A 14,592-nucleotide genomic window follows, 5' to 3' on the forward strand; every position below is an offset into this window, starting at 1 on the left:
CTAGGTATAGATAATCCATTAAAATAATGAATGATTTATGATGAATGAGTCCGTTAATTTTCAATTACATCATTTCTGATCAATTTTATTTTATTTTTAGAGAAAACAAATGTGCTCTTCTTTCTAAAACACACACATTCCAAACTTTTGAGCCTTAGCTATTCATTTAGTTACTTTTTTATTTTTTCACACCAAATATTTAGTTTTCATTCATTTCAGTTAAACATGTGCAATAAGAGCCAGGACTGGAAGCCAACCACTGATCCAGGGTGAAACTAGCACAAGCGTGGAACTTATTATTAAAAGCAGATTGTTTTTACATGTATTGGTATTTTTGTGGATTATTTATATCTACAGTGCTGTGCAAAAGTCTTGAGCCTCCCCTTATTTATTTATATTTTGCTAGGAAAATCGAAAATAGGTGCAGCAATTTATTAACGGACATGCAAATATACACAGAAACACAGTACATGAGGCAAAAACAGAGTTTGTACAATTCTAATGGGTTTGAAATTCAGTATTTGGTATGACCACCTTTATTCTTCAACACAGCCTGAACTCTTTTTGGCAGCTTTCTTGTAATTTCTTTAAGTCATCTTCAGGAATAGTTCTCCGGGCTTCTTGAAGGACATTCAAAGCTGTTCTTTGGATGTTGCTGCCTTTTGTTCCGTTCTGTCAATATGATCCCACACTGCTTCCATAATGTTGTGGTCCATGTTCTTGAGACTGATTCCATGTGGGTTTCTATCCAGGTATGGGATCATTGTCGTGCTGAAAAATTGAGTTGTTGCCAGTCAGATGCTTTCCAGATGTTGTTTCATGGTGGATCAAAATCTGATGATACTTTTCTGCATTCTTAATTTCATCAATTTTGTCAAGATCTCCACCACCACTGGCTGAAATGCAGCTGTGAACTATGACAGAGCCTCCACCGTGTTTTATAGATGTAGGCACTCACTGTTTTACCTCTCTCCTGACCTCCTCTGTACATATTGATGATTTGAACCAAAAATTTTAAATGTGGATTAATCACTCCATAAGACGTGTTGCCACTGTTTTTCACTCAAGTTCTTGTGTAATTTGGCACACCACAGTTTCCCTTCTTTAAGAATGGCTTCCTAACAGCCACCCCTCCACTGGATCAAATGAAGGGCCAGATGCATCTCTCAGGTCCTGTATCAGGCCTTTGCTGGATTTTATCTTGTTTCTTAAGATTGTGACTTTTGGATACTGTTTATCTGCTGCAGATAGGTTTTAGGCCTGCCACTTCTACTTTTGTCCTCCACTTGTGCAGTTTCCTGAATTTTTTTTTTTAAAAACTCATTCCTCACCATGCTGAGATATGCCAGTTTTTCAGTTTTTCAGTTTTTTGAGACTCATCTTGTTGCAAAAATACTTCTATTCCTGTCAAATTGCATTATTTTTGGCAGTTTTCATAGATTCAACTAAAGCAATGGGAACAAATTATGGTTTTTGCAACAGGCTCTTAGTAATAAAGTAGTTAAAAATACAATTTAAAATGGGTTATTTGTTACAGTAAGTTCTGTGATATGTGTAGTTAGGTGCCTTTTTTTTTTTTTTAAATAATTCATAGGTCAGTGTTAAGTGGCTTAACAAAAAGCAAACAACCAAGCAAAAACATTCCTCCATGGTCAGGTACATGAGTGAAAAAGTAGCCAATGTCCAAAGAAAAACTTTGAAAGACCTTCAGAAAGCCTCCAGAACTATTGCTCAAGACCACTTTAAAAAAAACGTTATGAGAAAGTCTGGCTGCTTGGAAGCAAAATAGAAGAAATGAGCGGTTGCTCATGACTTTTGCACAGCGCTGCATTTATTATTTTTATGTGACTTTATTTTTCTTGTTTCTTTATTTACTTACATTAAATCTGCATGTTACTGCGTCGATTGTTTACCTGTAATTGTTACATGCAGCGGATGCTGTTACGCAAAGAAATAAAACAACAGCGCACTCTTGTGGTCACGAAGTGGTCAAACGGCAGCTCGCCATGTGTGACCCGGAAGTAGTTTCGCGTGTTTCTCTGTCTCACACGTGGGGTTTCAACAGTGACCAACATGGCTGCGTGCAGTGTGGAGGAGTTGTTGGCTAAAGCTGAAGAACAAGAGGCAGAAACGCTGAAAAGCATCTCAGTCCAGAAAGAACTGGACCTGGAGTTTGACATCGGGAACCTGCTGGGTTGTGACAAAAACCGCATCGAGCCACGCGACCTCAGGGAGAAGAACAAGGAGGACTTTCTGCGTGCTCTCGCTCGTGACAACACGCAGCTTCTTATTAATGAAATATGGAAACAACCCACGGAGAGAGTTGAGGAGGCTATAGTGGCCAAACTGCCGGAGCCGACGACTCGGCTGCCCAGAGAGAAGCCACCTCCGAAACCCAGACCTCCAACAAAATGGGAGCAGTTCGCCAAGCTGAAGGGCATACAGAAGAAGAAGAAGACCAACCTGGTCTGGGATGAAACTGCAAAGGAGTGGAAGAGGCGCTGGGGCTACAAGAGGGCCAACGATGACACCAAGGAGTGGCTGATTGAGGTGCCCGAGAGCGCAGACCCGAATGAGGACCAGTTCGCCAAACGCGTCAAAGCTAAGAAGGAGAGGGTGGCCAAAAACGAGCTCAACAGGCTGAAAAACATCGCCAGGACGCAGAAAGTCAAGGTCCCTGCTGTGGGCCTCGCCCCCAAAGCCAGCCAGTCCAGAGACGAGCTGGCCAGAGCTGAGAGTGTGGCCAAAACATCAACGGCATCCTTGGGGAAGTTTCAGGACCGCCTACCCAAAGAGAACCCTGCAAAGAAGGGTAAGAAGAGGAAATTTGAGCCCCTCATCGGCGACTTTGCTAATGAAAAGCAGAAGCAGCTGGAGCTTCTGAAAGTCTTGGACACTAAGAAGCCCAAGTTGGACATCACCAAAGCTGTCAATAAACAGATGAGAGAGGAGGACAGAGAGGAGGCTGCGGCCAAACGCAAGAAGGGAGCAGGGAAGAAAGGACGTAAAGGCAGCAACATGGTCGGAAAGTCCAAAGGAAAAGGTGGGAAAGGAAAAGCAGGAGGAGGGGGGAAGAAAAGAGGGAAACCTGGGAGGCGCTGAGGACTCTCGTGTCTTCTTACATGCCTGTGTGCCTTGGCATCAAAGTGTTAGACATTCATGATGTAATATAAACTGAACACCTGCTTTACCTGTGATCGACAGGTGGGATGTTGTGAGGATATTTGTGGCTCTTCCCTTAATGTAAACTATGTTTACTGTAAATTGGTCCCAGCATCCATGAAGATTCTTTTCAATAAATGTGTAATATTCACAAACAAAAAAAATTGTGCAAATACACTTTAATATTGCAGCCAAGTAGAAAATGACTGACTTCTTTTTCTGTCTTTTAATTCGTGCAGAATTTGTTTGTTAATTTTGTGTAATTAAATTGACACTAAAAGTTTAAGTCAGCAACTTTAAGAACTGTAATTGTTTCAGTGGTTTTCTCACATGCGAAGCTTTGCTGCTTTTAAGTCTTTTAGATCCTTTGTGAGCTAAATATATTTGAAGTTTGGGCCAAATGAGAAATATTTAGATGTTACTGATGGGTTTGTTTTTTTTTTTAAAGAAGCAGTTTTTATACTACTGTTTAAACTCCCTATATGCATTCAAAATGTTTGAGTGTTTAGTATTATAATTTTTTAATTTCATCACATTTTCAATGCATATGAGTTATATAGTTTTAACTAAATGTCACATGATGTCAGGGGGAAAAGTGCTTAATCATCTTAGTAAACCCAGTGTGGGTTTTTTTTCTGCATAAAAGCAGTTGTGTAAAACACGCTGGGATTATAAGGACTATTTTGATGTTTTTAAATTAAAATCCAGGAGTAGTTTCGTATAAATCATAAAACTTTGCTGTTACATCATTAGACACAGATGGGGACCATCAGACATTCCCCTTATTTTACAGCCAGCAGAAGCCTTCACTTGATTGCAGTAAACCATGTTAACCTGTTATGAGCTCAGTCTTTTCTGTCAGGGTGCAACAACCCGTCACTATGGAAGCTTCTTTCTGCCACTGAAAAAAAAAAGACATCTTTTGCCATCCATGAGTCAAAATTTTGGGTTATCAGCTTACTAGCTCAAACTTCTGAGGAAATAACTTTTGAGTTATTAAGTCAAAATTTTTAAATGACCTAAAATTGGGATTTTTAGATGGCAAAAAAAACTATTCAGTGGTGGAAATGAGCTTCCGAACGTTCCTGCTGCTGCATAGCTTTGATTATTAGCTATCTACAGGGTATGGTCAAAAGTATTGAGCCTTAATCTTTGAATTCAAGCATCCAGCCTTGCAGTCTGCCTTTACAAACAGTGAGAGAATGGGTTGATCTAAAGTGCTCATTGAATTAGAGCGTGGTGCTTTAATAGGATCCTCTGAGTCAAATGAAGTGAAACTTCTGTCCTAGATACTTCATATCAACTGTTGAGTGGTATTATTGCAAAATGGGAGGTTTCAGGAACCACAGAAACTCCATGAGAAGTTACAGAGCGAGATCGCCGAGTGCTGAGGAGCATCGTGGATATAAAGCACCGACACTGCCAACTCAGTAGCAGCAGAGCTCCAAACTTCCTCTGGTATTAACATCAGCACAAAAGCTTCACGGTGTGGGTTTCCATGGCTGAGCAGCTCCTGGAGGTCAAATCTTTGTCTGTAGTGTTTGTATTTTAAGGATGTTCATATCTACAGCATCCTTTTATACAGTATGTAGTAAAAAACTGATATTTTATTAGAATTAGTTTGTGGATCACTTCCAACACACACAGCATTGTGTATGTTCATCATTATGTTAATTATTTTTATCTATTGTAAAAGTAAGAGAGGTAATAGGTGAGTTTTCTGCTCCTCTGTCTAAACATATATCCACAGCAGACTAATGAGACTGCATAAAAAAGCTGCACAGCAGCTAAGAAGAACTGCCGGGGTTGGTGATGTGAAACTTTTTATGGTATATTTAATAATTTGCTAGTGTGCCACAATTCATTATTTTACTGCACATTTTCTGAAAAAGTGGAAAGATAACCTGGTAGTCTGTTCTGGCTAACAACAATGTAAGAAAATTAAAGTTAGCTTACAAAGTTGGTGTTAAATCATATCACAAATCCAATTATTGCTTAGCTATAATGCCTACAAAGGCATATTAATGAAGATATGCAAGCAGATTCTCATACATACTTGGTAAAAATTGTTTGGCCAAATCTTTAGTGTATTGTCTTAGGGAATACATTTCGATGTCACTTTATTGTGTTAAGAATGCTCTCCATTCATATTAAATGAGGTTGGTTAACTGTAGCAACAAGCTCCGAATACAAGCTCTGGCCAGAACAGGCATGTCAGCATCACATCAGATGTATTATTAATGTCATAGCTGAGAAGTTCTTATGTTTTGAATATTTTTTAAATCTGCCCTAGATTGTCTTAACAGACTCTGAGCTGTGCAGCGTTCATCAGTTTTCTACTTCCTAGAAGTAAGCGTCAGATTGGATTTCTTAACAGCTTAGCCGCGGTTTTTTTGGTTATGTAAGGGCTTCGCTTTGGCCTTGATGTCTAGACGGGAGGCATCACACTGAATTAGGAGCAGTGTAGAGTGTAACCGATAGCTCACAAAGCCAGAGTTTGCAACTTAAGTACATTTAAACACAACACAAAGCAAACTCAGTGGGATTTTTCTATCATTCGAGTGAGCACATCTCTCTTTAGTGGAGGTATTGAGGTGTTTATTTCCATGGTCTGCCCCTATTGAAAGAGATTGGTCATGGGGCCAGAGGGGGTGCAGTCCAGTCAGGCATTTACTGGGCTACTGAGGCCTCAGATAATGAGATTTATTACTCTCATCCATTTACAGGTGTTTCCACTTTCAGACAGTACACAGACACACTTCTTGCTCCCTTCACCTAGATAATCCACAATCCTCCTGACAGGATTTCAACCTTATTTCCTGTTGACACCGATTATAATTAATTGAGAAAACAGACAACACATATATTTGAATTGTCTAAAAGAAAATAAAGTCAAATCATTCTGCACGTACAGTATCATCGCTTTGTCACCAAGGCTGCAGGGCGCTTTGATAGGACTGTCCGGCTGAGTCATCTCTCATGTTATTGATGGATGCTTTTTAATCACTGGCGCGAGCTCACAGCCAAGCGCCTTCGCACCAGAGCAGGAGAGGGGAGGTGGTGGGGTTTCAATCACCATCTGTTGAGCCACTCTGTCCCAAGCCCATTCATCTTTGTCCCTGCTCACCCAGGCCACTGGAAAGTGGGGCACAGCCAATAATCAATCAAGCACTCCTGATGAGGTGAAATTATGAATTCTCATTCACATCAGAGCAAGCGGTGGCAGTGGCCTCTAAACTTCTTTTGCATGTGGCCATATGGTCAAAGAACAATAGATGCTGGCAGCAAGATGAGGTGGTCAAGCATGATGTGTGAGAAAGATGCTGCTTATTATTCCAAAATAAAAAAAATATGGGTGTCAGGTGATGTGAAATCTTGAAAGAAAATTCTAGTAATCATACATTTTCTGACAAAGATTTTACTTGTCCCTGGTCACATGTCTGCATGTGCGTTGCCGCTTGTGTCCAGCTCCAGTCTGTGCTGCAGTGGATTAGTCAGCTGCATTTATTTAAGGTTGTGCAGAGAGAGTGCAGGAGTCCGGACAGTGTGCGAGTGTCCGATCTTCAAGATGCAGCGCATCTACATGCACAGCAATGAACACTTTGAAGTCTTCACCACTGTCCTTGCTCCACAAGGTGAGTGGAATCATATCTGCAGGGAAGTGTGGCTTAGCAGGACATTATTTATGTTGTTAGCAAGAGCAACATCAGTGCCAGCTGACTGATAGATGCCTTGTTTTCTCGCCCCCATTTACTGAAAGATTTAGCTGCACAGATGCTTATGTGCATGCATTAATGTCAGGGTCTTCTTATGTATATTTGCATATTAATTAAAAAATTTAAAAATAACCCTGTTTTTTGCTGATTCATTTCTGCTTTCGATGTAAACAGGGAGGTATCGATACAGAGCAGAAGCTGAAAAGGCAAGTTCATTATTTTTCTTAATTTCCATCAATAGAAATCTGCATAAACTAGCATTAATATGAAAAAGAAAACAAAATACACATATACACTTACGCACATACACATTTATATACGTTTAAATGTGTCAAAGACTAATGGATATGCATAAAGTGAAGAAATTTCCTGCAGCTTTATGCATTTATTTTCCAATTTCTCTCACACCATATTCAGGTGTAACATAATGAAGCTTAAATCCAGATTAAGAGTAACTATTTCACTGCACAACAGTTAATCCGTGTCTTCACACATAATCCTTTCCATTCACTGAGTCTGACCTGTAGACTGCAAAAAGGAGTTGGATGCTAATAATAAGCAAGTTCCGCCTAATATAAATCTGGTGTTGAAATTTAATCTTGTAATATAAAATGCACAATTCAGAGTAAAAATTACTGTAGCTCTCCCTTTGTCCATTAGATGGTAGTGGTGCACAGATACAAGCCCCACTGGCCTGAGGAGCTGGCGCTGTCTCCAGGTGACGTCATCCTGGTGCTGTCCAAACACGAGGAGGGGAGGTGGTTTGGGCGGCTGCAGAATGGGCAGCAAGGTTATTTCCCCGCCTCATGTGTGATGGAGCTGGGCCAGGTTGGTTGGCTGCTTGGATGTGCTCAGTAATGCAGAGAGACTGGACAGCGCTGTTGTTGCTGCAGCTTCTGCAGAGGGCAGATTACATTTTCTGCTCTGTTTGGTTTTAAATAAGGCAAAACCTAATGGGTGCCAGCATAAACATATTACATTCATGACAGAATTTAGATATGCCTGTGTGCGCTGTTTTCTGGAGTCAGTCTTGAACTGCTGCATATTTTCTCATATTTAAAGGGTAATTCCATTCATTTCAGACTTAGATGTATAATCTTTGCACTGGTTCTGGTGGGACCTTTCCAATATTTAGGGAAAAAAAACTGCGATTATGTCACATGTTATGTGTCATTAGGGCTATCTCAGTTTGATCTTGAGACAAACTGCATTACATCATGAAATTTGGAGCAATTCCAGAGGCACGCAGCGTCTACTTAAATATAAATTAAGTGAACTGTAATGTGAAGAGTTTTGGGATCCTGAACCATGCATCTACGCTTTTTGCTGCTCTTTTTTAATTTTGCTGCTTTCAAGTTTTCCACTTTTATAGAAATGTATAACAAACAGTTGCATTATTCCTTGTATGAAATGATAAAGAAATGCTGTGCTCAAAACATTAAGTTTGATTTGGAGAAAAATGCATGGAGTAAAAAGAAAAAAAATCATATCTGATCTTTCTGTTGTGAGTAGAACAACTTTAAAGCTGTCCAGTGATACTTTGGAGGTTTTGACAGGGGACCTCGATAACATAGCTTAATATTGTCTGTGTAGGTTCTCAGTCATCCAGGTCACAGTAGTCTTAAGTGTGTGGAAAGTGGTTTTTGAAGCTGTTTCAGAATTCAAATGCTTATTCAGTTCTAAAAAAAATGATCTGGAGTCCCACATATTTGCCTGTGGTGTTTATTGGGATTTAACATTTTAATGTTAAATGTTATCTCTAATTCTGCATCGGTTTTTTCTAGAAGCCTTTTGAATGAGAAGCGAATCATTTTCAAGAACCTAAACTCGACTCAAGTGCTTGTAGCTTAATACTGATTGTCAGAGGTTCCAAACAAGGTTCCGGTCAAATGTTTGTTTTAATTAATGTGGACTCTTGGAATTCTGAAAGTTTGGACTGTGGGTTAATGGCAGCCCTTGAGCCTCATTTACAGCCATGTGAAAAAGAAAGTACACCCTATGCTGCTTCAGGAATTGAGAGTGTAAGTAGCAGCCAGCTCCTGCTAGTCAAATGCACCTGATTGATCAATAGAAAGTATGAGCACATCTATAAAAACAGGTTTTGGCAGTTTGCTGGTCTGGTGCATTAAGCTGTGTTTGTTATCACAATCTTCCCAGGCGTGGACATCCCAGCAAATTCACCCCATGTTCTAACAGTGCAATGATCGTAGATACTGCACAAAACCCAAGAGGTACATCTAAAGCTCTACAGGCCTCAGTTAGCGTTTCAAATGTTAAAGTTCGTGACAGTACAATTAGAAAAAAAAAAAACCTGAACAAGTATGGCTTGTTTGGAAGGGTGACCAGGAGAAAGCCTCTTATTTGTAGCAGCACAGCTTATATTTGCAAAGCTGCATCGGAAAAAACCACAAGACTTCTGGAATAATGAGAAAACCAAGCACAGCATATCAGCACAACCACCTCATACCAACTGTCAGCATAGTGGTGGAGGGGTGATGATTTGGGCTTGTTTTGCAACCACAGGACCTGGGCACCTTGCAGTCGTTGAGTCGACCATGAACTCCTCTGTATACCAAAAAGTATTCAAGAGTCAAATGAGAGGACATCTGTCTGACAGCTAAAGGTTGGCCAAAACTGGGTCATGCTGGACAACAATCCCAACCTCAGCAGCAAAGACAAAGACACCAAAATGGCTGAAAAAGAAAAGAATCAAGGTGTTGCAACAGCCCAGTCAAAGTCCAGACCTCAACCTGACTGAAATGCTGTGAAATCTTAAGAGAGCTGTGCATAAAGAAATGCCTGCAAACCTCAATGAACTGAAGCAACAGTGTAAAGAAGAGTGGGCTAAAATTCCTGCACAACCATGTGAGAGACTGATAAAGTCATACAGAATATGAGTACTTCATGTTATTGCCGCTGAATGTTGTTCTAAAAGCTACTGGATTATGGAAGGTACTTAGTTTTTCCACAGGACTGCAAAGAGTCCTGAGGAAAAACTTTCTTTTTTCATATGACTGTAGTTTATCCACAGTTCATCTTATAAAGTGATAGACTAGCAGGAGAGAAAAAAACCAAGAGAGCATTTCTTATAATTTTACCTTTTCTGTTCTAGCAATTATAGCAGACTAAACATTGACAAATACAACAGGTTTTAAGAAGTATAACAAACACCTTACTAATGATTAATAACTACAAACCACTATTCTCTGAACAGAGAAGAAGGCCATTTTAAATAACTCCCATCATTTAAGGAAAAAAGCACTAAAAGGCAGTATCAAATGTATAGTACAGGTTATTCCAACAGAATATTTTTAAACTCAAACACACCATGTTTCCACTCTCAGGCAAATCTGCCTCCCAAAGGCCTTCGGAGGAGTTTATCTCTGAGGACTACACCCGGTGACAGTGAGCGCAGCAGATATGGGAAGTACGTGTAAACACAAACATCAATAATTTCATGCTTCCCACTTATCAAGTGTATGCACACACACACACACACACACACACACAATCATGCACATACACCCACCACTCGGCAGATGTTCCCCACATCCCCCATCTCCAAATCCCACCCCACTGCTCTCCGCCCAGCACCCCTGAACAGGTGGCCCCTCTCTTCCCTCATTAGTTGACAAAGCACACTGATTACTCAGCCTGCAAAGCACACACATGCACACAAGCTAGTCAATCCCCTTCTCACTGTGCTGCATCTCATTAGGGCCAAAGAGGAGTGAGAGGGAAAGGAAAGCCTTTGTAGTATTTTTTTGTTTGTTTGCTTGTTTGTTTGAATATGTATCTAAATCAGTCAAGCACACCACCTGCGAGAACTATTTGATATAGCACACATTCAGTTTATTAGATAAATTATCTTTCATAGTCTGCCGCTAAACTTTGCACACGCGCACAGACACATACTGTACATAAACACACACGCCTCTGTGCAGTTCCAAGCCTGTCTTGTCTGCTCGCAGTGGAATTTGGGTCATAAGGAATAAACAGGGTCTTTGTGTTTGTTATTTCCTCTTTGTCCCCCAGTGGATACATTCTGCAGGCATTCATGAAGGGGAGCAGAGGAGGTGGAGGAGGAGTGGGGCTGGATAAGGGCCAGGGTGAGCGTGAGGTCCCCTTCCTGGTGCGGAGCTCCCGGGTCCCTTTGCCTCAGCCCGTGGCCTCCCAGCCCCAGGAACACCGATCTCCAAACTTGCTCTGCAGGATCTTGTCCAAGTGCCGGAAAAAGATTGAATGCCAGGGAGCCACCAATGGGGCCTTCGAGGGCGACTAAGTAGCCCTTTTCTTTGTCCTGGGTGGCTGAGCTGAGTTCACTTTGGTGGGGTTGTGCTTGGGAAGTAAGCAGAGAGCTTCTGAAATATGCAGGCAAATCTTGAATTTCCTGACGTGAGCTTGTACTCGTGCTCCATCAGGCATTCTGGACTTAGCTTCTTATTAGATGCAAGCAGGAGGGTGAAGGCTGAATGTAAACACCCCAATTAGTGATGTCACGGCACTGTGTTACCCACTTCATCTGATGGGCAAAGCATGCCGTGACATCACTGATGGGGGCGTTGTCTCAAGTGCAACGTGCTGGAAAGTTTGAATGTACAGATAGCTAAGCAGTTGTTCTTTTCTGCCCAGTTCTTCAGCTAATCTAATGTCAAGCTTATATTCTGAAAACTGTGTAGCTATAGCCGCTGCAATCAAAGCGCTAACAACTTAGCAGTTAGATGCATTCAGTGAAGCGGAAAGTAATTCTTCACGTTGATTAAATTTAGCCTTTTTCTATAAAGTTGCCTTTGATTAATGCTATTTTTGTTGTTGGTTTTGTTATATTCCTTAACTTTATTTTCACCTGTAATTTGATGATGTGTATCTATGTCTCTGTAATATGCAATATGCATAATATGTTACTGTGATAATGATAAAACCAGCAAACCCTTCCTGGCTAACATGATTTCTTTTCAGTGCAAACATGCCTTAGTGTATGACTCAATACTTGAGCTCCTGTTCATTTTCCTTTGAACACACTGGGCCTCCCTCATTTCTAATAGCGCAGGACTGGAAAAAAAAAAAGTCTCTCGAGCAAGAGGAAGTGTGATTGAGGCCTGCTGAAAGCTTTGCCAAAAGACCAGGGATTGTGCGAGTTGCCACAGCAACTCCAAAGCAGCTCTCAGAAGTTGCATGTAGTCTTCTTCTTCAGTGGTGCCTCCCAGCATGTCCTTGCAGTGGGATCTCTGTGGGGTGGGCTGTAGATTACCTCTTTGCAATGGACACAAAATCCTAACTTTGGCCTTGACCTCCACAGGGAAATACACCCCTCCTCCACTTGCTGTTTGATATTCACTGTTGTATAATCCTTTGTTATAAAGGCTGCAGGAGGCAGTCACTCTGGGGCCAGTGTTTGGAAGGCATGTCCTGCACAGTGAAGAGTGTAAATGTTACAAAGAGAGACAGCGCCACTGCTCCTGTTTTACCGTTACAGTTTACTTCAAGTCTCTGACTTCCACTTTTATGCAGAGTCAAGGAATTGTTGTGAATAACTTGCAGGATTACTTCTGAAATTTGACTTTAAAGACTCATAGAGTATAAAACAAGTGAGTGTATGCATACTGTATATCCACAGATATACAATGTGTGTATGTAGTAGAGAAAATGAGGTATATAGCATGGAGGACCAAAACTGCCAAAATCCCAAATAAATATTAAATAAATAAATAAAGTTAACAAATAAGTCAGTATATCAATAATTGCACAAAAAATTGCAATATTTTTATAATTTATAATTAATTATCAATTATTTATAAAATATGACAAATTGATATTTCCATTTTGTTGTATTTCCTAGTTTTATATTTCATTTGTTGTGTTTATATATATATATATATATATATATATATATATATATATATATATATATATATATATATATATATATATATATATATATATATATATATATATATATGTTTATGTATTATATTTATTCTCCTATTGCATTTTCCCCCTATTTATTTCCTCAGATTGAATAATTTCTGTATTTCCTTCTGTATTTCTTCATCTATTTCTACTCTGTTATGCAGATGTAGGGGACTGTCATTAAAAGTGTAAAATAATAAATAAAATAATAAAATTGAGGAAATGAATGAAGAAGCAAATTAAAACATCTACCCATCCGTTCTCTTCTGCTTAATACCTATATTTATTTTTCAATTGACTATTCATTAATTTATTCATTAACTCTGGCAGTATCAGTCCTCCATACTGTTCTTACTTTCCAGTCAAAGTAATTCATAACATAACAAACCCTCAGCCAAATGTGAGCCTGACTTACCTCACAGGGTGCTGACACACACAACAGTGGAAACAGTGACCTATATAGGGTGGAAAGGCCAGTGTCCAATTTTAATACACACACTCTCACACACACACAACTCTCCCGCCTAAAATTGTCCTATCCCTGTTGTGTTGGGTGTCCTTTGGGCAGTGGGGGAGGAGAGGTGGAAGGAGGGGGTACCAGGGTGCCTGCCAGATGACTGCTCTGTCAGCCCTATAATGGGCTGCCATCTGCTGTCTAGCATAGACAAAGGCAAATAGTGTGTGTGAGAGAGTTTGTGCGCTCACTTATGGGTGTGTGCTTAAAGAAAGAAGGCCGAGGAGATTTGGTCAGATGCCTGCAGGTTCTGTTTTATGTCTTCAGTGCACAGGGTAGACCTAAAAATGGACACACACATACCTTACCGAGTTCAGCTGACTGAATGAGTAGAGATATAGAAGGGGCAAACCTGCACTGGATATTATAATTAAATTAGTGCAAACATCTGTATACAGTCAAATGTTTGGACACTTTTGACTGGTACTGTATTTAAGTAAAATGTAATTAATGTGAAAACAGCAATTAAATATTTACTTTAAGTCTATACAGTGTCTCAGTAAGTCATTGTTTTAACTAAATACATGCAGAAGGTACAAAGTGGAAGGGCTGCTGCCAATAACCAATTAAGAAGCAAAGGGTCCCTGACATCTTTCAACTCATAGTGCGGGTCACACAAGAACAAAAGGCCCTCTTGTACCAGAATGAAAGCAAAGGAGGACAGATTGATTAAGTGGACATGGCGTGCATGTGGCGCCCGTGTGTTTATATGTACATTGTTTGCATGCATGCGCACTGCCGCTCCTTCAGCATAAGGCAAGTCGTCACATTCTCTGCCTCCCTCCATTTGGGGGGCAATTGAGTGAATGGGCCTGTAAAACCAACAGCCCAAAGGACAAAGGAGCTCAGGGGCATTAAGTCATGGGTGAGTGGGCCCCTTTAGGGCCAGCAGCTGACCCTGTGGAGAGGCCTCTTGTTCTGGTGGAGGGGGCTCGTGTCCCTGGACCCCAGGCCAAGTTGACAGCATCCCAACGTATACATACACACATGACAGAGAGGTCAGCTTAAGCCACTTTATGAGTTGTCAAACCCAGCCTCCACCTGCTTAGATGGCCACTCCGTGCAAGGAAAAGTGACAGTACACGATTAAAGGTGAAGAATTTCAATTTCCACTCACACTGTTAAAAAAAAAAAAAAAAAAAAAAAAAAAGTTTTCAAGACATTAATTTTTGGCATGAAGTCAGAGTGTCGCCATGCCTGCTGTGAGCATGTCAGAAAAACTGAGAGATCATCAGAAATCTTTATTATGCAGAAAACAGCATGTAACGTATACTAATTTTCACGGAGGCA

General features: G+C 40.4%; 2 protein-coding genes across 2 annotated transcripts; both read left to right on the forward strand.

Annotated features, from left to right (window-relative positions):
• Nucleotides 1-2,053: 2,053 nt before the first annotated feature.
• Nucleotides 2,054-3,402, forward strand: rrs1 (ribosome biogenesis regulator 1 homolog). The gene has a single exon (XM_030756772.1). The coding sequence runs from the start codon at nt 2,074-2,076 to the stop codon at nt 3,100-3,102; it is 1,029 nt and encodes a 342-aa protein (XP_030612632.1). The 5' UTR covers nt 2,054-2,073; the 3' UTR covers nt 3,103-3,402.
• A 3,238-nt stretch (nt 3,403-6,640) lies between these two features.
• Nucleotides 6,641-11,812, forward strand: LOC115799733 (caskin-2-like). The gene is made up of 5 exons (XM_030757007.1): nt 6,641-6,797; nt 7,053-7,084; nt 7,539-7,706; nt 10,223-10,305; nt 10,914-11,812. Exons 1-5 carry the CDS (start codon nt 6,731-6,733, stop codon nt 11,158-11,160), a joined length of 597 nt encoding a protein of 198 aa, XP_030612867.1. The 5' UTR covers nt 6,641-6,730; the 3' UTR covers nt 11,161-11,812.
• The last annotated feature ends 2,780 nt before the right edge of the window (nt 11,813-14,592 follow it).

Source organism: Archocentrus centrarchus, chromosome 20 (assembly GCF_007364275.1).
Source record: "Archocentrus centrarchus isolate MPI-CPG fArcCen1 chromosome 20, fArcCen1, whole genome shotgun sequence".
Classification (NCBI taxonomy): Eukaryota; Metazoa; Chordata; class Actinopteri; order Cichliformes; family Cichlidae; genus Archocentrus; species Archocentrus centrarchus.